The sequence below is a fragment of the Coregonus clupeaformis genome, unplaced genomic scaffold, assembly GCF_020615455.1.
Source record: "Coregonus clupeaformis isolate EN_2021a unplaced genomic scaffold, ASM2061545v1 scaf0289, whole genome shotgun sequence".
Lineage (NCBI taxonomy): Eukaryota > Metazoa > Chordata > Actinopteri > Salmoniformes > Salmonidae > Coregonus > Coregonus clupeaformis.
In genome coordinates this window covers 28536-46449 of record NW_025533744.1, presented here as the reverse complement: position 1 = coordinate 46449, position 17914 = coordinate 28536, and the positions used below count along the sequence as shown (strand labels likewise).

At 42.4% G+C, this 17914-nt stretch overlaps 1 protein-coding gene across 2 annotated transcripts in view; it reads left to right on the top strand.

Annotated features, from left to right (window-relative positions):
- rab27b (RAB27B, member RAS oncogene family) overlaps window positions 1-2867 on the top strand; it is a 106651-nt gene extending 103784 nt beyond the window's left edge. For both annotated transcript variants that reach the window (XM_041872382.1, XM_041872383.1), the window contains exon 7: window positions 992-2867. In XM_041872382.1, coding sequence (XP_041728316.1) covers window positions 992-1178 — 187 coding nt within the window. In that variant the 3' untranslated portion in view covers window positions 1179-2867. The remainder of the gene's footprint in view (window positions 1-991) is intronic.
- Window positions 2868-17914: the final 15047 nt, after the last annotated feature.

Below are 17914 nucleotides of genomic sequence, written 5' to 3'. Positions count from 1 at the left end.
GATGGGCCCTATATTCAAGGTGCTGTCTGAGTGCTGGGCTTGTCATTCTGAGCTGTACTAGCGGAGTTGGTGGTTCATTAACATCTCATTCCTTACTAAAAGAAGACCTGGTGGATCTCTTCTCAAGTCGTTAAAACTATTTGATTATTACAACAGAATTTATTTATTTTCTCCTCACAATCTATCATTTTCAGTCCCTGTTTTTTTACAACCCTGATGTGCTTGACATGGTCCCTCGATTTAACTTTTAGACATAAGATATGACTAGTAAGACGAGGTAGAATGCTCTGATGTGGGTGTTGGTGGGGTCCTGTCTGATGTTGGTGTGGTCCTGTCTGATGTGGGTGTTGGTGTGGTCCTGTCTGATGTGGGTGTTGGTGTGGTCCTGTCTGATGTGGGTGTGGTCCTGTCTGATGTTGGTGTGGTCCTGTCTGATGTTGGTGTGGTCCTGTCTGATGTGGGTGTGGTCCTGTCTGATGTGGGTGTTGGTGTGGTCCTGTCTGATGTGGGTGTTGGTGTGGTCCTGTCTGATGTGGGTGTTGGTGTGGTCCTGTCTGATGTGGGTGTTGGTGTGGTCCTGTCTGGTGTTGGTGTGGTCCTGTCTGATGTGGGTGTTGGTGTGGTCCTGTCTGGTGTTGGTGTGGTCCTGTCTGATGTTGGTGTGGTCCTGTCTGATGTTGGTGTGGTCCTGTCTGATGTTGGTGTGGTCCTGTCTGATGTTGGTGTGGTCCTGTCTGATGTTGGTGTGGTCCTGTCTGATGTTGGTGTGGTCCTGTCTGATGTTGGTGTGGTCCTGTCTGATGTTGGTGTGGTCCTGTCTGATGTGGGTGTTGGTGTGGTCCTGTCTGGTGTTGGTGTGGTCCTGTCTGATGTTGGTGTGGTCCTGTCTGATGTTGGTGTGGTCCTGTCTGATGTGGGTGTTGGTGTGGTCCTGTCTGATGTGGGTGTTGGTGTAGTCCTGTCTGATGTGGGTTCTGTATGTCCCCTGTAGGATCCCGTACTTTGAGACGTCGGCAGCGACGGGGTCTGAGGTGGACAAGGCGGTCATCACCCTACTAGACCTGGTCATGAAGAGGATGGAGCAGTGTGTCGACAAACCCACCGCCGAGCCCGCCAACGGGGGAGGAGCCGCCAAGCTGGAGGACGCTGCGCCTGACCAGAAGAAGTGTGCATGCTAGACCTGGCCCCTCCCACGTCCCCTTCTCCCTACTCTGATTGGTGCTCTAGCACCCCCTCTGGTGGCCAGATATAGAAGTGCAGCAGCATTACGATAGCATGACGTGTGATGGGCAGCTCAGTCAGCCACACTGCAATGGGTCTGTGGTTCTGGCCTTGCATGGCCTGAGTGTACTGTGCTGGTCCTGGCTATGTGTCTCTCCTGCCTGTCCTGTCCTGTGTTGTGTCCCAAACGTCACCTTGTTCCCTATAAAGTGCACTACTAGCCCATAGGGCCCTGGTCAAAAGTAGTGCACTAATATAGGGAATAGGGTGCCATTTGGGACGAGAGCCTGGCCTACCGGAGGCCTCTGCTTTATAAGACTTTGTATCCCCATGTTGTTTAGAAGTATCTGTCCAATCTAATCTACTGCCTTGGCTCTTAAGGCCCCATCCATATTGCAGTACCAATATTATATTAATAAAAAATGTGACCAGTTATTTATATATGGTTTAGATTTAGAATTTAGTTTTTGTGTATTTAAATTTAAGTTCTCATTCTAGTTTTTTTTGTGTACTTTTTGTTTTAGATTAGATTATGGTTCCACATATTAATTGAATCCCCAAATAACAGGAGTTTTTGACAACAGTGTCTAGCTAAATGTGCATAAAAGACAATTTTATCGTATTGTAATATCACCTCAGTCAGTACTCAAATAATATTACAGTCAGGAAAATACATCGCCAAGCACAAAATCTCATCTGTTGATAACTGCTTTTGATCTGTCTGTCTGTGTGCCAAAAATTACCTTCACATTGCCTGTAGTCCAGGTCAGGATCGTCTGTCCTTCTGTGGTTGTTACCAAGGGTGTCCTTCTGTGGTTGTTACCAAGGGTGTCCTTCTGTGGTTGTTACCAAGGGTGTCCTTCTGTGGTTGTTACCAAGGGTGTCCTTCTGTGGTTGTTACCAAGGGTGTCCTTCTGTGGTTGTTACCAAGGGTGTCCTTCTGTGGTTGTTACCAAGGGTGTCCTTCTGTGGTTGTTACCAAGGGCCTTGGACGTTCCTAGCTACTAATCTCGTGTGACGGCCTTTTAACGTAAAATCTAGCTAGTTAGCTAAGCGCACTCAAGATGTAGTTCTGTGTTCACGTTCCTACAGAAGTAGCATGCCACATCTACCAGTTTTACAGGACTAACTCCACAACACACCTTTTCTATTACAAAATAATAACATGATCGTATACATAGTGACCAGGACAGACAGGCAGGCAGTGTTAACAGCTATTGTTGTTTTTAAGACAAGACATAGTCCACAATGTAGTGACTGTTCTGCATATCACTGGTTTAATAAACCCAATAGTACCATACTTTAGGTCATGTTTGGCTTTAAACGGATCGAGTTCTGTGGTGTACTGGTGGTTCTATAACTTGGAGAGAAAATTGTATTCCTTACTTACGGCAATGGAGTTTGGCTGAGATTAGAGATTCATCAGTGGATATTTGTTATCAGAGATAGCTTTTCTTAAATAATTCTCTATTTCTTGTCAAATAAGGTGAAATTGAAAAAAAACTTTTGGTCTCCGCACATTGTTATTATCATTTCAACATTGCAGAACCAATTTTATTTTTGTAAACTTACGTTTTACTATTTTTATTATAGAAAATAAAGACAAACGGCATGGAGAAAATGATCGTCACCCCGGAGATAGTACTTGGCTGCATCGCCTTTGACCAAGACAAACTGCCAACAAATGCCTCTTGCAGCCATCAATGAGCTTGCTGCACCTTTCTACTGGCAAGTTGGCCCCACTCTTTAGCAGCAACTGCTCTAATTCTTCAATGTTTGAGGGGCGCTGTTATCTCGCCGTAGGTTATGGATGTGATTCAGATCTGGACTCTTCGCTGGCCACTCCAGAACAGTCCAGCGTTTCTTTTTGAACCATTCCAGGGTCCTTTTGATGTGTAATCTTTTCTTTGAACGCTTCATTTGATCGTTGGTAAACATAGGAAGACCCAGCTGCTGAAGGAGACACAGGAATGCCTGATTGAACTTCTCAAAAACCCACCTGAACAACCCTGAAATGTTCTGTGGACCAATGAAACAACATTTGAGCTCTTTGACAATACAGATCAGTGCTATGTTTACCGGTGACCAAATGAAGCGTTCAATAAAAAGAACAGCTTCCCTACAATCAAAGATGATTTGATAATGCTGTGGGGTTGCTTTGCTGCTTCTGGTACTGGGGGGCCTTGGACGTGCGCAAGGCATGAAATCTGCAGATTATCAGGTGTTTTGAAGTCCAATGTTCAATCCAGCGTCCCAAAACTGGGTCTCCATTGAAGGTTGTGGGTCTTGCCAGGAGAAAGGTGCAGTAAGCTCACGTATGGCTACAACAAGCATTTGATGGCAGTTATCTCGGCCAAAGGCTGTGCAACCAAGTACTATGTAGCTCCGGGGTGCCAATCATTTTGTCCATTTACAAAAAAATAAAATTGGTTCTGCAATGTAAAAAAATCCAATAACAAGGTGTGGTGACCAAAAGTTATATTTAAATTAGGGCTGTCAAAAATAGCGCGTTAACGACGTTAATTAGTTGTTTGCTGTTAATTACGTCAATTTTTTTAACGCATTTCACGCATGCGCAGTGTGACAAATTATTCAGGTCAGGAAAGTGGTTGGGAGCTAGAGGCGAGATGGAGCAAGGTGAGCAAAGTGGGCCTATTGACGGATTCAAATATAAAAAGAATGATGATGGTACAGTTAACAAGTACAAGGTTATTTGCAAGATTTGTAAGAAGGAGTTTCAATTTCACCGGAGCTGTTCAAGCTTGAAGTACCATGTCAACGCCAAACATGCGTTTGCTGGGCCGTCAGATTCAGCAAGTGGTTTGCGCCAGACCACGCTGAATGTTTGCAGGCAATTAACAAAATCAACCTCAGATAATTTGACCAACACAATAGCAAAATGGATTGCAAAGGATTGTAGACCCATTAGCATTGTAGAAGACTCAGGTTTCCTTGATGTTTTGCAAGTGGCGTCTCAAGACTCATTCTATAAGCCACCGTCAAGAGCCACAGTTATGAAGAAAATCCACGAGCTCTATGAAAACGAAAAAGAAAAAAGGAAAGAGGTCTTGGCTCAAGTAAATCATATCTTTATTTATCTTTTGGTATGCATTTCAGAAAAAAAATGGTTAGGATTCAGGTGTAATTGCAAATAGTGATTAATCATGATTAATCCACTGAAAATTCTGATTAATTTGATTAAAAATTTTAATCATTTGACAGCCCTAATTTAAATGTAAACTTATGGATGATTGTTTTATCCATTTGAATACAGGAGATATCATAGGCCACTAGATTAGTTCACTAATCGGGCGGCAGGTAGCATAGTGGTTAAGAGCGTTGTGCCAGGAACTGTCGATGTGCCCTTGAGCAAGGCACTTAACCCTAATTGCTCCTGTAAGTCGCTCTGGATAAGAGCGTCTGCTAAATGACAAAAAATACTGCGGAGTAACCCTCATCTTCTCTCCTGGATCACTCACATTTGTATTTACTACTACCAGTAAGAAGCCTCTTTGGTGATCGATGGCACCAACTTGTTTTTTGATTTTGGCCAGCCCAGGGAATATACTGTATTTATTAAAAAGACCAGCCCAGGGAATATACTGTATTTATAAAAAAGACCAATAAGTCTGTTATCTTGTCACATCATGAATTGAGTCAAACTGTGTACAGTAAAGCATGCTGCCTGCCAGTCTTTAGTGTAGTTGCTGGTCTCTACCAGTTACTGTAGCTACTGCTTCATCTGAACCCCAGAGAAATAGACTGACTCAGTAATATATTTCAGTAGTGTCATCTGAACCCCAGAAAAATAGACTGACTCAGTAATATATTTCAGTAGTGTCATCTGAACCCCGGAGAAATAGACTGACTCAGTAATATATTTCAGTAGTGTCATCTGAACCCCAGAGAAATAGACTGACTCAGTAATATATTTCAGTAGTGTCATCTGAACCCCAGAGAAATAGACTGACTCAGTAATATATTTCAGTAGTGTCATCTGAACCCCAGAGAAATAGACTGACTCAGTAATATATTTCAGTAGTGTCATCTGAACCCCGGAGAAATAGACTGACTCAGTTATATATTTCAGTAGTGTCATCTGAACCCCGGAGAAATAGACTGACTCAGTTATATATTTCAGTAGTGTCATCTGAACCCCGGAGAAATAGACTGACTCAGTTATATATTTCAGTAGTGTCATCTGAACCCCGGAGAAATAGACTGACTCAGTTATATATTTCAGTAGTGTCATCTGAACCCCGGAGAAATAGACTGACTCAGTTATATATTTCAGTAGTGTCATCTGAACCCCGGAGAAATAGACTGACTCAGTTATATATTTCAGTAGTGTCATCTGAACCCCAGAGAAATAGACTGACTCAGTTATGCAGTTGAAGTCGGATGTTTACATACACTTAGGTTGGAGTCATTAAAACTTATTTTTCAACCACTCCACAAATGTCTTGTTAACAAACTATAATTTTGGCAAGTCGGTTAGGACATCTACTTTGTGCATGACAACAATTGTTTACAGACAGATTATTTCACTTATAATTCAATGTATCACAATTCCAGTGGGTCAGAAGTTTACATACACTAAGTTGACTGTGCCTTTAAACAGCTTGGAAAATTCCAGAAAATGATGTCATGGCTTTAGAAGCTTCTGGTGGGCTAATTGACATCATTTGAGTCAATTGGAGGTGTACCTGTGGATGTATTTCAAGGCCTACCTTCAAACTCAGTGCCTCTTTGCTTGACATCATGGGAAAATCAAAATAAATCAGCCAAGACCTCGGAAAAACAATTGTAGACCTCCACAAGTCTAGTTCATCCTTGGGAGCAATTTCCAAACGCCTGAAGGTACCACGTTCATCTGTACAAACAATAGTACGCAAGTATAAACACCATGGGACCACGCAGCCGTCATACCGCTCAGGAAGGAGATGCGTTCTGTCTCCTAGAGATTAACGTACTTTGGTGCGAAAAGTGAAAATCAATCCCAGAACAACAGCAAAGGACCTTGTGAAGATGCTGGAGGAAACAGGTACAAAAGTATCTATATCCACAGTAAAACGAGTCCTATATTGACATAACCTGAAAGGTCGCTCAGCAAGGAAGAAGCAACTGCTCCAAAACCGCCATAAAAAAGCCAGACTACGGTTTGCAACTGCACATGGGGACAAAGATCGTACTTTTTGGAGAAATGTCCTCTGGTCTGATGAAACAAAAATAGAACTGTTTGGCCATAATGACCATTGTTATGTTTGGAGGAAAAACGGGGTGGCTTGCAAGCCGAAGAACACCATCCCAACCGTGAAGCACGGAGGTGGCAGCATCATGCTGTGGGGGTGCTTTGCTGCAGGAGGGACTGGTGCACTTCATAAAATCGATGGCATCATGAGGAAGGAAAATGATGTGGATATATTGAAGCAACATCTCAAGACATCAGTCAGGAAGTTAAACCTTGGTCACAAATGGGTCTCCCAAATGGACAATGACCCCAAGCATACTTCCAAAGTTGTGGCAAAATGGCTTAAGGACAACAAAGTCAAGGTATTGGAGTGGTCATCACAAAGCCCTGACCTCAATCCTATAGACAATTTGTGGGCAGAACTGAAAAAGTGTGTGCGAGCAATGAGGCCTACAAACCTGACTCAGTTACACCAGCTCTGTCAGGAAGAATGGGCCAAAATTCACTCAACTTATTGTGGGAAGATTGTGGACGGCTACCTGAAACGTTTGACCCAAGTTAAACAATTTAAAGGCATTGCTACCAAATACTAATTGAGTGTATGTAAACATCTGACCCACTGGGAATGTGATGAAAGAAATACCTGAGAATAAATCATTCTCTCTACCATTATTCTGACATTTAAAATTCTTAAAATAAAGTGGTGATCCTAACTGACCTAAGACAGGGAATCTTTACTAGGATTAAATGTCAGGAATTGTGAAAAACTGAGTTTAAATGTATTTGTAAACCTCCGACTTCAACTGTATTTCTGTGGAGAACCTCAGTAGTGTGAGGAAGAGCAGCCTGTGGTGACTGTGTGACTGTGGTGACTGTGACTGTGGTGACTGTGGTGACTGTGTGACTGTGTGACTGTGTGACTGTGGTGACTGTGTGACTGTGGTGACTGTGTGACTGTGTGACTGTGGTGACTGTGTGACTGTGGTGACTGTGACTGTGGTGACTGTGACTGTGGTGACTGTGTGACTGTGTGACAGTGGTGACTGTGTGACTGTGTGACTGTGGTGACTGTGTGACTGTGGTGACTGTGTGACTGTGGTGACTGTGTGACTGTGTGACTGTGGTGACTGTGACTGTGACTGTGTGACTGTGTGACTGTGGTGACTGTGTGACTGTGTGACTGTGTGACTGTGTGACTGTGTGACCGTGGTGACTGTGTGACTGTGGTGTTAGTGATGCATGTTTATTTGCATCAGAGGAAAAGCTTGATCAGATTTCTGTAATTCAATCTAGTGTACATTTTAGATTTTGAATCAAAGGCTCTGAGTTATTGTTAGCCAACCTGCCAAACCAAGCCTAGTGCCAAACCAAGCCTAGTGCCAAACCAAGCCTAGTGCCAAACCAAGCCTAGTGCCAAACCAACACTAGTGCCAAACCAACACTAGTGCCAAACCAAGACTAGTGCCAAACCAACACTAGTGCCAAACCAAGACTAGTGCCAAACCCAGACTAGTGCCAAACCCAGACTAGTGCCAAACCAAGACTAGTGCCAAACCCAGACTAGTGCCAAACCAACACTAGTGCCAAACCAAGACTAGTGCCAAACCAACACTAGTGCCAAACCAAGACTAGTGCCAAACCCAGACTAGTGCCAAACCAAGACTAGTGCCAAACCCAGACTAGTGCCAAACCAGCTGTGGGTGCCATAACATTTCCTCTCTTCTCAGTTAGTCTGAACTCCAGCCTCACTACATAGTTGGTAACACTTTATTGAAGGGTACCTACATAAGGACTTAACCTTTCTTTTGACAGGGAGTCAATGCTAAGACCAATATCTCTTTTCCAGGTGAGCCCTGTACAGCACCACAATACACATCACAATACAATAAACACATTCAACATTAAAATACACGTTGTTATGCACAACATACATGAAAAGCAAAACACAATCATAAAAAACAGACAATCTTCAGTAAGAAGGTCCCCCTCTATTTTAAAGTGCATTGGAGGTAATTGGAGATCATTCATTGGAGATCATTAATTAATTGGAGATCATTCATTGGAGATCATTCATTGGAGATCATTCATTCATTGGAGATCATTCATTGGAGATAATTCATTCATTGGAGATCATTCATTCATTGGAGATCATTCATTCATTGGAGATCATTCATTCATTGGAGATCATTCATTCATTGGAGATCATTCATTCATTGGAGATCATTCATTGGAGATCATTCCACACGAGTGCATAAATGCTTATGTCAACATCCACAGGTTGATCTCTGTTAAGTAGTCCTTATGTCAACATCCGCAGGTTGATCTCTATTATGTAGTCCTTATGTCAACATCCGCAGGTTGATCTCTGTTAAGTAGTCCTTAGGTGAAGTGTTACTGCATAGTCAGGAACATAATGTATAGCTATCTCTCAGTTCATGATCACTCCCAGCATATACTGTACTGTACAACAGCAAGCAGTATTTGTTGAACGTCTCCTTACTTAACCACTATGGTCTAACTGGTCGACTACTGAAATGATAGGAACTTTACTTCTTAGAATGACCATAAGCTATATATATATAATTTTTTTATTTAAGAAAATGCCTTTAAATGTGACAATCTTCAGGACCAAATTAATTTTGAGATTTTCTCTAACGAGCTAATTAGCTAATTCCTTTCATTTCTCCCATCCCTTGGAATGGAACATGCATCATAACTGAAAGCCCCTGGTACTCTTTGTTGTATTGTAGTGTTATTAATGCAATAGGGCAAACTAATCACATTGTTCAAGAGAAAGGGAACTGCCTGAGGCCTGCACCCCCAAATGGCGGTCTATTCCCTATATCAGAGTTTCCCAAACTCAGTCCTGGGACCCCCCGGTTACACATTTTGGTTTTTGCCCTAGCACTACACAGCTGATTCAAATAACCAACTCTGCCCAATATAGTGCACTACTATTGACCTGAGCTCTGGTCTAAAGTAGTGCACTATAAAGGGTATAGGGTGCCATTTGGGACGCAGCCTAAAACTTGTTCAGCCCGTCGTGAAAGTTTACATTGTGTGGAGGTCTCGCTCTCTGTGCCTGTAACAATCTTTATGACCAATGTTATGTTATAGTCTAATTCTTTGTAAAGGTTGTGACTATTAGTGACGTATGTTAATGCATTAAAGTATATTAGGCAAAACAAAAATAATCTTAAGTAATGTGTATGTATGGACCCATATAGCAGGACTACATGATTCAAGTGTGCACTCACTGGATAAGAGTTTCTGCTGAAATGACTAAAATGTCAAATGTAAATACCTCCAAGAGCATTTTATTGTTGGAAATACTGTGTGTGGAAGTTACCTTTATGTATTCAGAAGAAAACAACATAGTTGATTAATATAATTAAAATGCCTGCAGTTTGTTTAGTGTGTGTGTGTGTGCGTGTGTGTGTACTAACACTAGTGTGTGTGTGTGTACTAACACTAGTGTGTGTGTGTGTGTACTAACACTAGTGTGTGTGTGTGTGTACTAACACTAGTGTGTGTGTGTGTGTGTGTACTAACACTAGTGTGTGTGTGTGTACTAACACTAGTGTGTGTGTGTGTGTACTAACACTAGTGTGTGTGTGTGTGTGTACTAACACTAGTGTGTGTGTGTGTACTAACACTAGTGTGTGTGTGTGTACTAACACTAGTGTGTGTGTGTGTGTGTGTGTGTACTAACACTAGTGTGTGTGTGTGTACTAACACTAGTGTGTGTGTGTGTGTGTGTGTTACCATGCTACCATGCTACCAGGCCGTCTCTCTGTGGGTCCAGTACAGCTAGTGGGTCAGTCTGCCCTGAACTCCCCAGCCTGGTCCCAGACCTATTACTGCTTTATAGGTAACTCCTATGTCTGCTGTATAGGTGACTCCTATGGTCGTTGTTTGTCAAACATGACGGTAAAAAACTGTACAAACAGATCTGGGACCAGGCTAGGTAATGTCCATAGGAGTTGGCAAGACAGCACAAACAGATCTGGGACCAGACCATCACCTCTCTGCAACCAGTTGGTCAGCCAGACTGCTACCAAAAACAACACAACTTGTGAAAACCAGATATGGGTTCAAATAGTATTTATTTTTTGTTTAAATACTTCAGCTTGCCTGGCCAAAAAGGCACCAATAGAATAGTCCCAAAAGTGAAAACCCCAGCTCTGCCCATCTAGCACTTCAGGCAAGCTCAATCAAACGTTCCAAAATATTTGAAAGAAAAGGAATACTATTCAAACTCCAGTCTATGCCTAACACAGACAACTTAAAGCCACACAATGTGGAAATGTGCTAATTCCATTCTAATTGATTTATCAATTAATTGATTAATTGATTCTCATTCTTGCTAAATGTGTTCTTTCCTCGTTTCGGTCCGTCTCTGTTTAAGTTAGACCCTCTGTTGTGGTTTTGTACTCTGTTGTTTGAAGGTTTTGCATATTGGGCTAGAATATACTGGATCTGCTGAGGTTTTGGGGTAGAATATACTGGATCTGCTGGGTTTTGGAATATAATATACTGGATCTGCTGGGGTTTTGCTTGTATACAAAATTGTTTATTTTCCTCTCAGTGGAATGTTCTCCTTTCTTTTTTTAATCAAGTTAATAAAGTTGATTGAAACCATTAAGTGGCCACTGATATCATTAATATGAGTATCCTCTATGTGTAAACTATGGGGAGACTGGGGGTGGTTGTTTAAACTATAGAGGAGACTGGGGATGGTTGTTTAAACTATAGAGGAGACTGGGGATGGTTGTTTAAACTATAGGGAGACTGGGGATGGTTGTTTAAACTATAGGGAGACTGGGGATGGTTGTTTAAACTATAGGGAGACTGGATATAGTTGTTTAAACTATAGGGAGACTGGGGATGGTTGTTTAAACTATAGGGAGACTGGGGATGGTTGTTTAAACTATAGGGAGACTGGGGATGGTTGTTTAAACTATAGGGAGACTGGGGATGGTTGTTTAAACTATAGGGAGACTGGGGATGGTTGTTTAAACTATAGGGAGACTGGGGATGGTTGTTTAAACTATAGGAGACTGGGGATGGTTGTTTAAACTATAGGGAGACTGGGGATGAGTTGTTTAAACTATAGGGAGACTGGGGATGGTTGTTTAAACTATAGGGAGACTGGGGATGGTTGTTTAAACTATAGGGAGACTGGGGATGGTTGTTTAAACTATAGGGAGACTGGATATAGTTGTTTAAACTATAGGGAGACTGGGGATAGTTGTTTAAACTATAGGGAGACTGGGGATGGTTGTTTAAACTATAGGGAGACTGGGGATGGTTGTTTAAACTATAGGGAGACTGGGGATGGTTGTTTAAACTATAGGGAGACTGGGGATGGTTGTTTAAACTATAGGGAGACTGGGGATGGTTGTTTAAACTATAGGGAGACTGGGGATGGTTGTTTAAACTATAGGGAGACTGGGGATGGTTGTTTAAACTATAGGGAGACTGGGGATGGTTGTTTAAACTATAGGGAGACTGGATATAGTTGTTTAAACTATAGGGAGACTGGGGATGGTTGTTTAAACTATAGGGAGACTGGGGATGGTTGTTTAAACTATAGGGAGACTGGGGATGGTTGTTTAAACTATAGGGAGCCTGGGGATGGTTGTTTAAACTATAGGGAGACTGGGGATGGTTGTTTAAACTATAGGGAGACTGGATATAGTTGTTTAAACTATAGGGAGACTGGGGATGGTTGTTTAAACTATAGGGAGACTGGGGATGGTTGTTTAAACTATAGGGAGACTGGGGATGGTTGTTTAAACTATAGGGGAGACTGGGGGATGGTTGTTTAAACTATAGGGAGACTGGGGATGGTTGTTTAAACTATAGGGAGACTGGGGATGGTTGTTTAAACTATAGGGAGACTGGGGATGGTTGTTTAAACTATAGGGAGACTGGGGATGGTTGTTTAAACTATAGGGAGACTAGAGGAGACTGGGGATGGTTGTTTAAACTATAGGGAGACTGGGGATGGTTGTTTAAACTATAGGGAGACTGGGGATGGTTGTTTAAACTATAGGGAGACTGGGGATGGTTGTTTAAACTATAGGGAGACTGGGGATGGTTGTTTAAACTATAGGGAGATGGGGATGGTTGTTTAAACTATAGGGAGACTGGGGATAGTTGTTTAAACTATAGTGGAGACTGGGGATGGTTGTTTAAACTATAGGGAGACTGGGGATGGTTGTTTAAATTATAGGGAGACTGGGGATGGTTGTTTAAACTATAGGGAGACTGGGGATGGTTGTTTAAACTATAGGGAGACTGGGGATGGTTGTTTAAACTATAGGGAGACTGGGGATGGTTGTTTAAACTATAGGGAGACTGGGGATGGTTGTTTAAACTATAGGGAGACTGGGGATGGTTGTTTAAACTATAGGGAGACTGGGGATGGTTGTTTAAACTATAGGGAGACTGGGGATGGTTGTTTAAACTATAGGGAGACTGGGGATGGTTGTTTAAACCTATAGGGAGACTGGGGATGGTTGTTTAAACTATAGGGAGACTGGGGATGGTTGTTTAAACTATAGGGAGACTGGGGATGGTTGTTTAAACTATAGGGAGACTGGGGATGGTTGTTTAAACTATAGGGAGACTGGGGATAGTTGTTTAAACTATAGGGAGACTGGGGATGGTTGTTTAAACTATAGGGAGACTGGGGATGGTTGTTTAAACTATAGGGAGACTGGGGATGGTTGTTTAAACTATAGGGAGACTGGGGATGGTTGTTTAAACTATAGGGAGACTGGGGATGGTTGTTTAAACTATAGGGAGACTGGGGATGGTTGTTTAAACTATAGGGAGACTGGGGATGGTTGTTTAAACTATAGGGAGACTGGGGATGGTTGTTTAAACTATAGGGAGACTGGGGATGGTTGTTTAAACTATAGGGAGACTGGGGATGGTTGTTTAAACTATAGGAGACTGGGGATGGTTGTTTAAACTATAGGAGACTGGGGATGGTTGTTTAAACTATAGGGAGACTGGGGATGGTTGTTTAAACTATAGGGAGACTGGGGATGGTTGTTTAAACTATAGGGAGACTGGGGATGGTTGTTTAAACTATAGGGAGACTGGGGATGGTTGTTTAAACTATAGGGAGACTGGGGATGGTTGTTTAAACTATAGGGAGACTGGGGATGGTTGTTTAAACTATAGGAGACTGGGGATGGTTGTTTAAACTATAGGGAGACTGGGGATGGTTGTTTAAACTATAGGGAGACTGGGGATGGTTGTTTAAACTATAGGGAGACTGGGGATGGTTGTTTAAACTATAGGGAGACTGGGGATGGTTGTTTAAACTATAGGAGACTGGGGATGGTTGTTTAAACTAATAGGAGACTGGGGATGGTTGTTTAAACTATAGGGAGACTGGGGATGGTTGTTTAAACTATAGGGAGACTGGGGATGGTTGTTTAAACTATAGGGAGACTGGGGATGGTTGTTTAAACTATAGGGAGACTGGGGATGGTTGTTTAAACTATAGGGAGACTGGGGATGGTTGTTTAAACTATAGGGAGACTGGGGATGGTTGTTTAAACTATAGGGAGACTGGGGATGGTTGTTTAAACTATAGGAGACTGGGGATGGTTGTTTAAACTATAGGGAGACTGGGGATGGTTGTTTAAACTATAGGGAGACTGGGGATGGTTGTTTAAACTATAGGGAGACTGGGGATGGTTGTTTAAACTATAGGGAGACTGGGGATGGTTGTTTAAACTATAGGGAGACTGGGGATGGTTGTTTAAACTATAGGGAGACTGGGGATGGTTGTTTAAACTATAGGGAGACTGGGGATAGTTGTTTAAACTATAGGGAGACTGGGGATGGTTGTTTAAACTATAGGGAGACTGGGGATGGTTGTTTAAACTATAGGGAGACTGGGGATGGTTGTTTAAACTATAGGGAGACTGGGGATGGTTGTTTAAACTATAGGGAGACTGGGGATGGTTGTTTAAACTATAGGGAGACTGGGGGATGGTTGTTTAAACTATAGGGAGACTGGGGATGGTTGTTTAAACTATAGGGAGACTGGGGATGGTTGTTTAAACTATAGGGAGACTGGGGATGGTTGTTTAAACTATAGGGAGACTGGGGATGGTTGTTTAAACTATAGGGAGACTGGGGATGGTTGTTTAAACTATAGGAGACTGGGGATGGTTGTTTAAACTATAGGGAGACTGGGGATGGTTGTTTAAACTATAGGGAGACTGGGGATGGTTGTTTAAACTATAGGGAGACTGGGGATGGTTGTTTAAACTATAGGGAGACTGGGGATGGTTGTTTAAACTATAGGAGACTGGGGATGGTTGTTTAAACTATAGGAGACTGGGGATGGTTGTTTAAACTATAGGGAGACTGGGGATGGTTGTTTAAACTATAGGGAGACTGGGGATGGTTGTTTAAACTATAGGGAGACTGGGGATGGTTGTTTAAACTATAGGGAGACTGGGGATGGTTGTTTAAACTATAGGGGAGACTGGGGATGGTTGTTTAAACTATAGGGAGACTGGGGATGGTTGTTTAAACTATAGGGAGACTGGGGATGGTTGTTTAAACTATAGGGAGACTGGATATGGTTGTTTAAACTATAGGGAGACTGGGGATGGTTGTTTAAACTATAGAGGAGACTGGGGATGGTTGTTTAAACTATAGGGAGACTGGGGGTGGTTGTTTAAACTATAGGGAGACTGGGGATGGTTGTTTAAACTATAGGGAGACTGGGGATGGTTGTTTAAACTATAGGGAGACTGGGGATGGTTGTTTAAACTATAGGGAGACTGGGGGATGGTTGTTTAAACTATAGGGAGACTGGGGATGGTTGTTTAAACTATAGGGAGACTGGGGATGGTTGTTTAAACTATAGGGAGACTGGGGATGGTTGTTTAAACTATAGGAGACTGGGGATGGTTGTTTAAACTATAGGGAGACTGGGGATGGTTGTTTAAACTATAGGGAGACTGGGGATGGTTGTTTAAACTATAGGGAGACTGGGGATGGTTGTTTAAACTATAGGGAGACTGGGGATGGTTGTTTAAACTATAGGGAGACTGGGGATGGTTGTTTAAACTATAGGGAGACTACTAAGAGACTGGGGATGGTTGTTTAAACTATAGGGAGACTGGGGATGGTTGTTTAAACTATAGGGGAGACTGGGGATGGTTGTTTAAACTATAGGAGACTGGGGATGGTTGTTTAAACTATAGGGAGACTGGGGATGGTTGTTTAAACTATAGGAGACTGGGGATGGTTGTTTAAACTATAGGGAGACTGGGGATGGTTGTTTAAACTATAGGAGACTGGGGATGGTTGTTTAAACTATAGGGAGACTGGGGATGGTTGTTTAAACTATAGGGAGACTGGGGATGGTTGTTTAAACTATAGGGAGACTGGGGATGGTTGTTTAAACTATAGGGAGACTGGGGATGGTTGTTTAAACTATAGGGAGACTGGGGATGGTTGTTTAAACTATAGGAGACTGGGGATGGTTGTTTAAACTATAGGGAGACTGGGGATGGTTGTTTAAACTATAGGGAGACTGGGGATGGTTGTTTAAACTATAGGGAGACTGGGGATGGTTGTTTAAACTATAGGGAGACTGGGGATGGTTGTTTAAACTATAGGGAGACTGGGGATGGTTGTTTAAACTATAGGGAGACTGGGGATGGTTGTTTAAACTATAGGGAGACTGGGGATGGTTGTTTAAACTATAGGGAGACTGGGGATGGTTGTTTAAACTATAGGAGACTGGGGATGGTTGTTTAAACTATAGGGAGACTGGGGATGGTTGTTTAAACTATAGGGAGACTGGGGATGGTTGTTTAAACTATAGGAGACTGGGGATGGTTGTTTAAACTATAGGGAGACTGGGGATGGTTGTTTAAACTATAGGGAGACTGGGGATGGTTGTTTAAACTATAGGGAGACTGGGGATGGTTGTTTAAACTATAGGGAGACTGGGGATGGTTGTTTAAACTATAGGAGACTGGGGATGGTTGTTTAAACTATAGGGAGACTGGGGATGGTTGTTTAAACTATAGGGAGACTGGGGATGGTTGTTTAAACTATAGGGAGACTGGGGATGGTTGTTTAAACTATAGGAGACTGGGGATGGTTGTTTAAACTATAGGGAGACTGGGGATAGTTGTTTAAACTATAGGGAGACTGGGGATGGTTGTTTAAACTATAGGGAGACTGGGGATGGTTGTTTAAACTATAGGGAGACTGGGGATGGTTGTTTAAACTATAGGGAGACTGGGGATGGTTGTTTAAACTATAGGGAGACTGGGGATGGTTGTTTAAACTATAGAGGAGACTGGGGATGGTTGTTTAAACTATAGGGAGACTGGGGATGGTTGTTTAAACTATAGGAGACTGGGGATGGTTGTTTAAACTATAGGGAGACTGGGGATGGTTGTTTAAACTATAGGGAGACTGGGGATGGTTGTTTAAACTATAGGGAGACTGGGGATGGTTGTTTAAACTATAGGGAGACTGGGGATGGTTGTTTAAACTATAGGGAGACTGGGGGATGGTTGTTTAAACTATAGGGAGACTGGGGATGGTTGTTTAAACTATAGGGAGACTGGGGATGGTTGTTTAAACTATAGGGAGACTGGGGATGGTTGTTTAAACTATAGGGAGACTGGGGATGGTTGTTTAAACTATAGGAAGACTGGGGATGGTTGTTTAAACTATAGGGAGACTGGGGATGGTTGTTTAAACTATAGGGAGACTGGGGATGGTTGTTTAAACTATAGGAGACTGGGGATGGTTGTTTAAACTATAGGGAGACTGGGGATGGTTGTTTAAACTATAGGGAGACTGGGGATGGTTGTTTAAACTATAGGGAGACTGGGGATGGTTGTTTAAACTATAGGGAGACTGGGGATGGTTGTTTAAACTATAGGGAGACTGGGGATGGTTGTTTAAACTATAGGGGAGACTGGGGATGGTTGTTTAAACTATAGGGAGACTGGGGATGGTTGTTTAAACTATAGGGAGACTGGGGATGGTTGTTTAAACTATAGGGAGACTGGGGATGGTTGTTTAAACTATAGGGAGACTGGGGATGGTTGTTTAAACTATAGGGAGACTGGGGATGGTTGTTTAAACTATAGGGAGACTGGGGATAGTTGTTTAAACTATAGGGAGACTGGGGATGGTTGTTTAAACTATAGGGAGACTGGGGATGGTTGTTTAAACTATAGGAGACTGGGGATGGTTGTTTAAACTATAGGGAGACTGGGGATGGTTGTTTAAACTATAGGGAGACTGGGGATGGTTGTTTAAACTATAGGGAGACTGGGGATGGTTGTTTAAACTATAGGAGACTGGGGATGGTTGTTTAAACTATAGGGAGACTGGGGATGGTTGTTTAAACTATAGGGAGACTGGGGATGGTTGTTTAAACTATAGGGAGACTGGGGATGGTTGTTTAAACTATAGGGAGACTGGGGATGG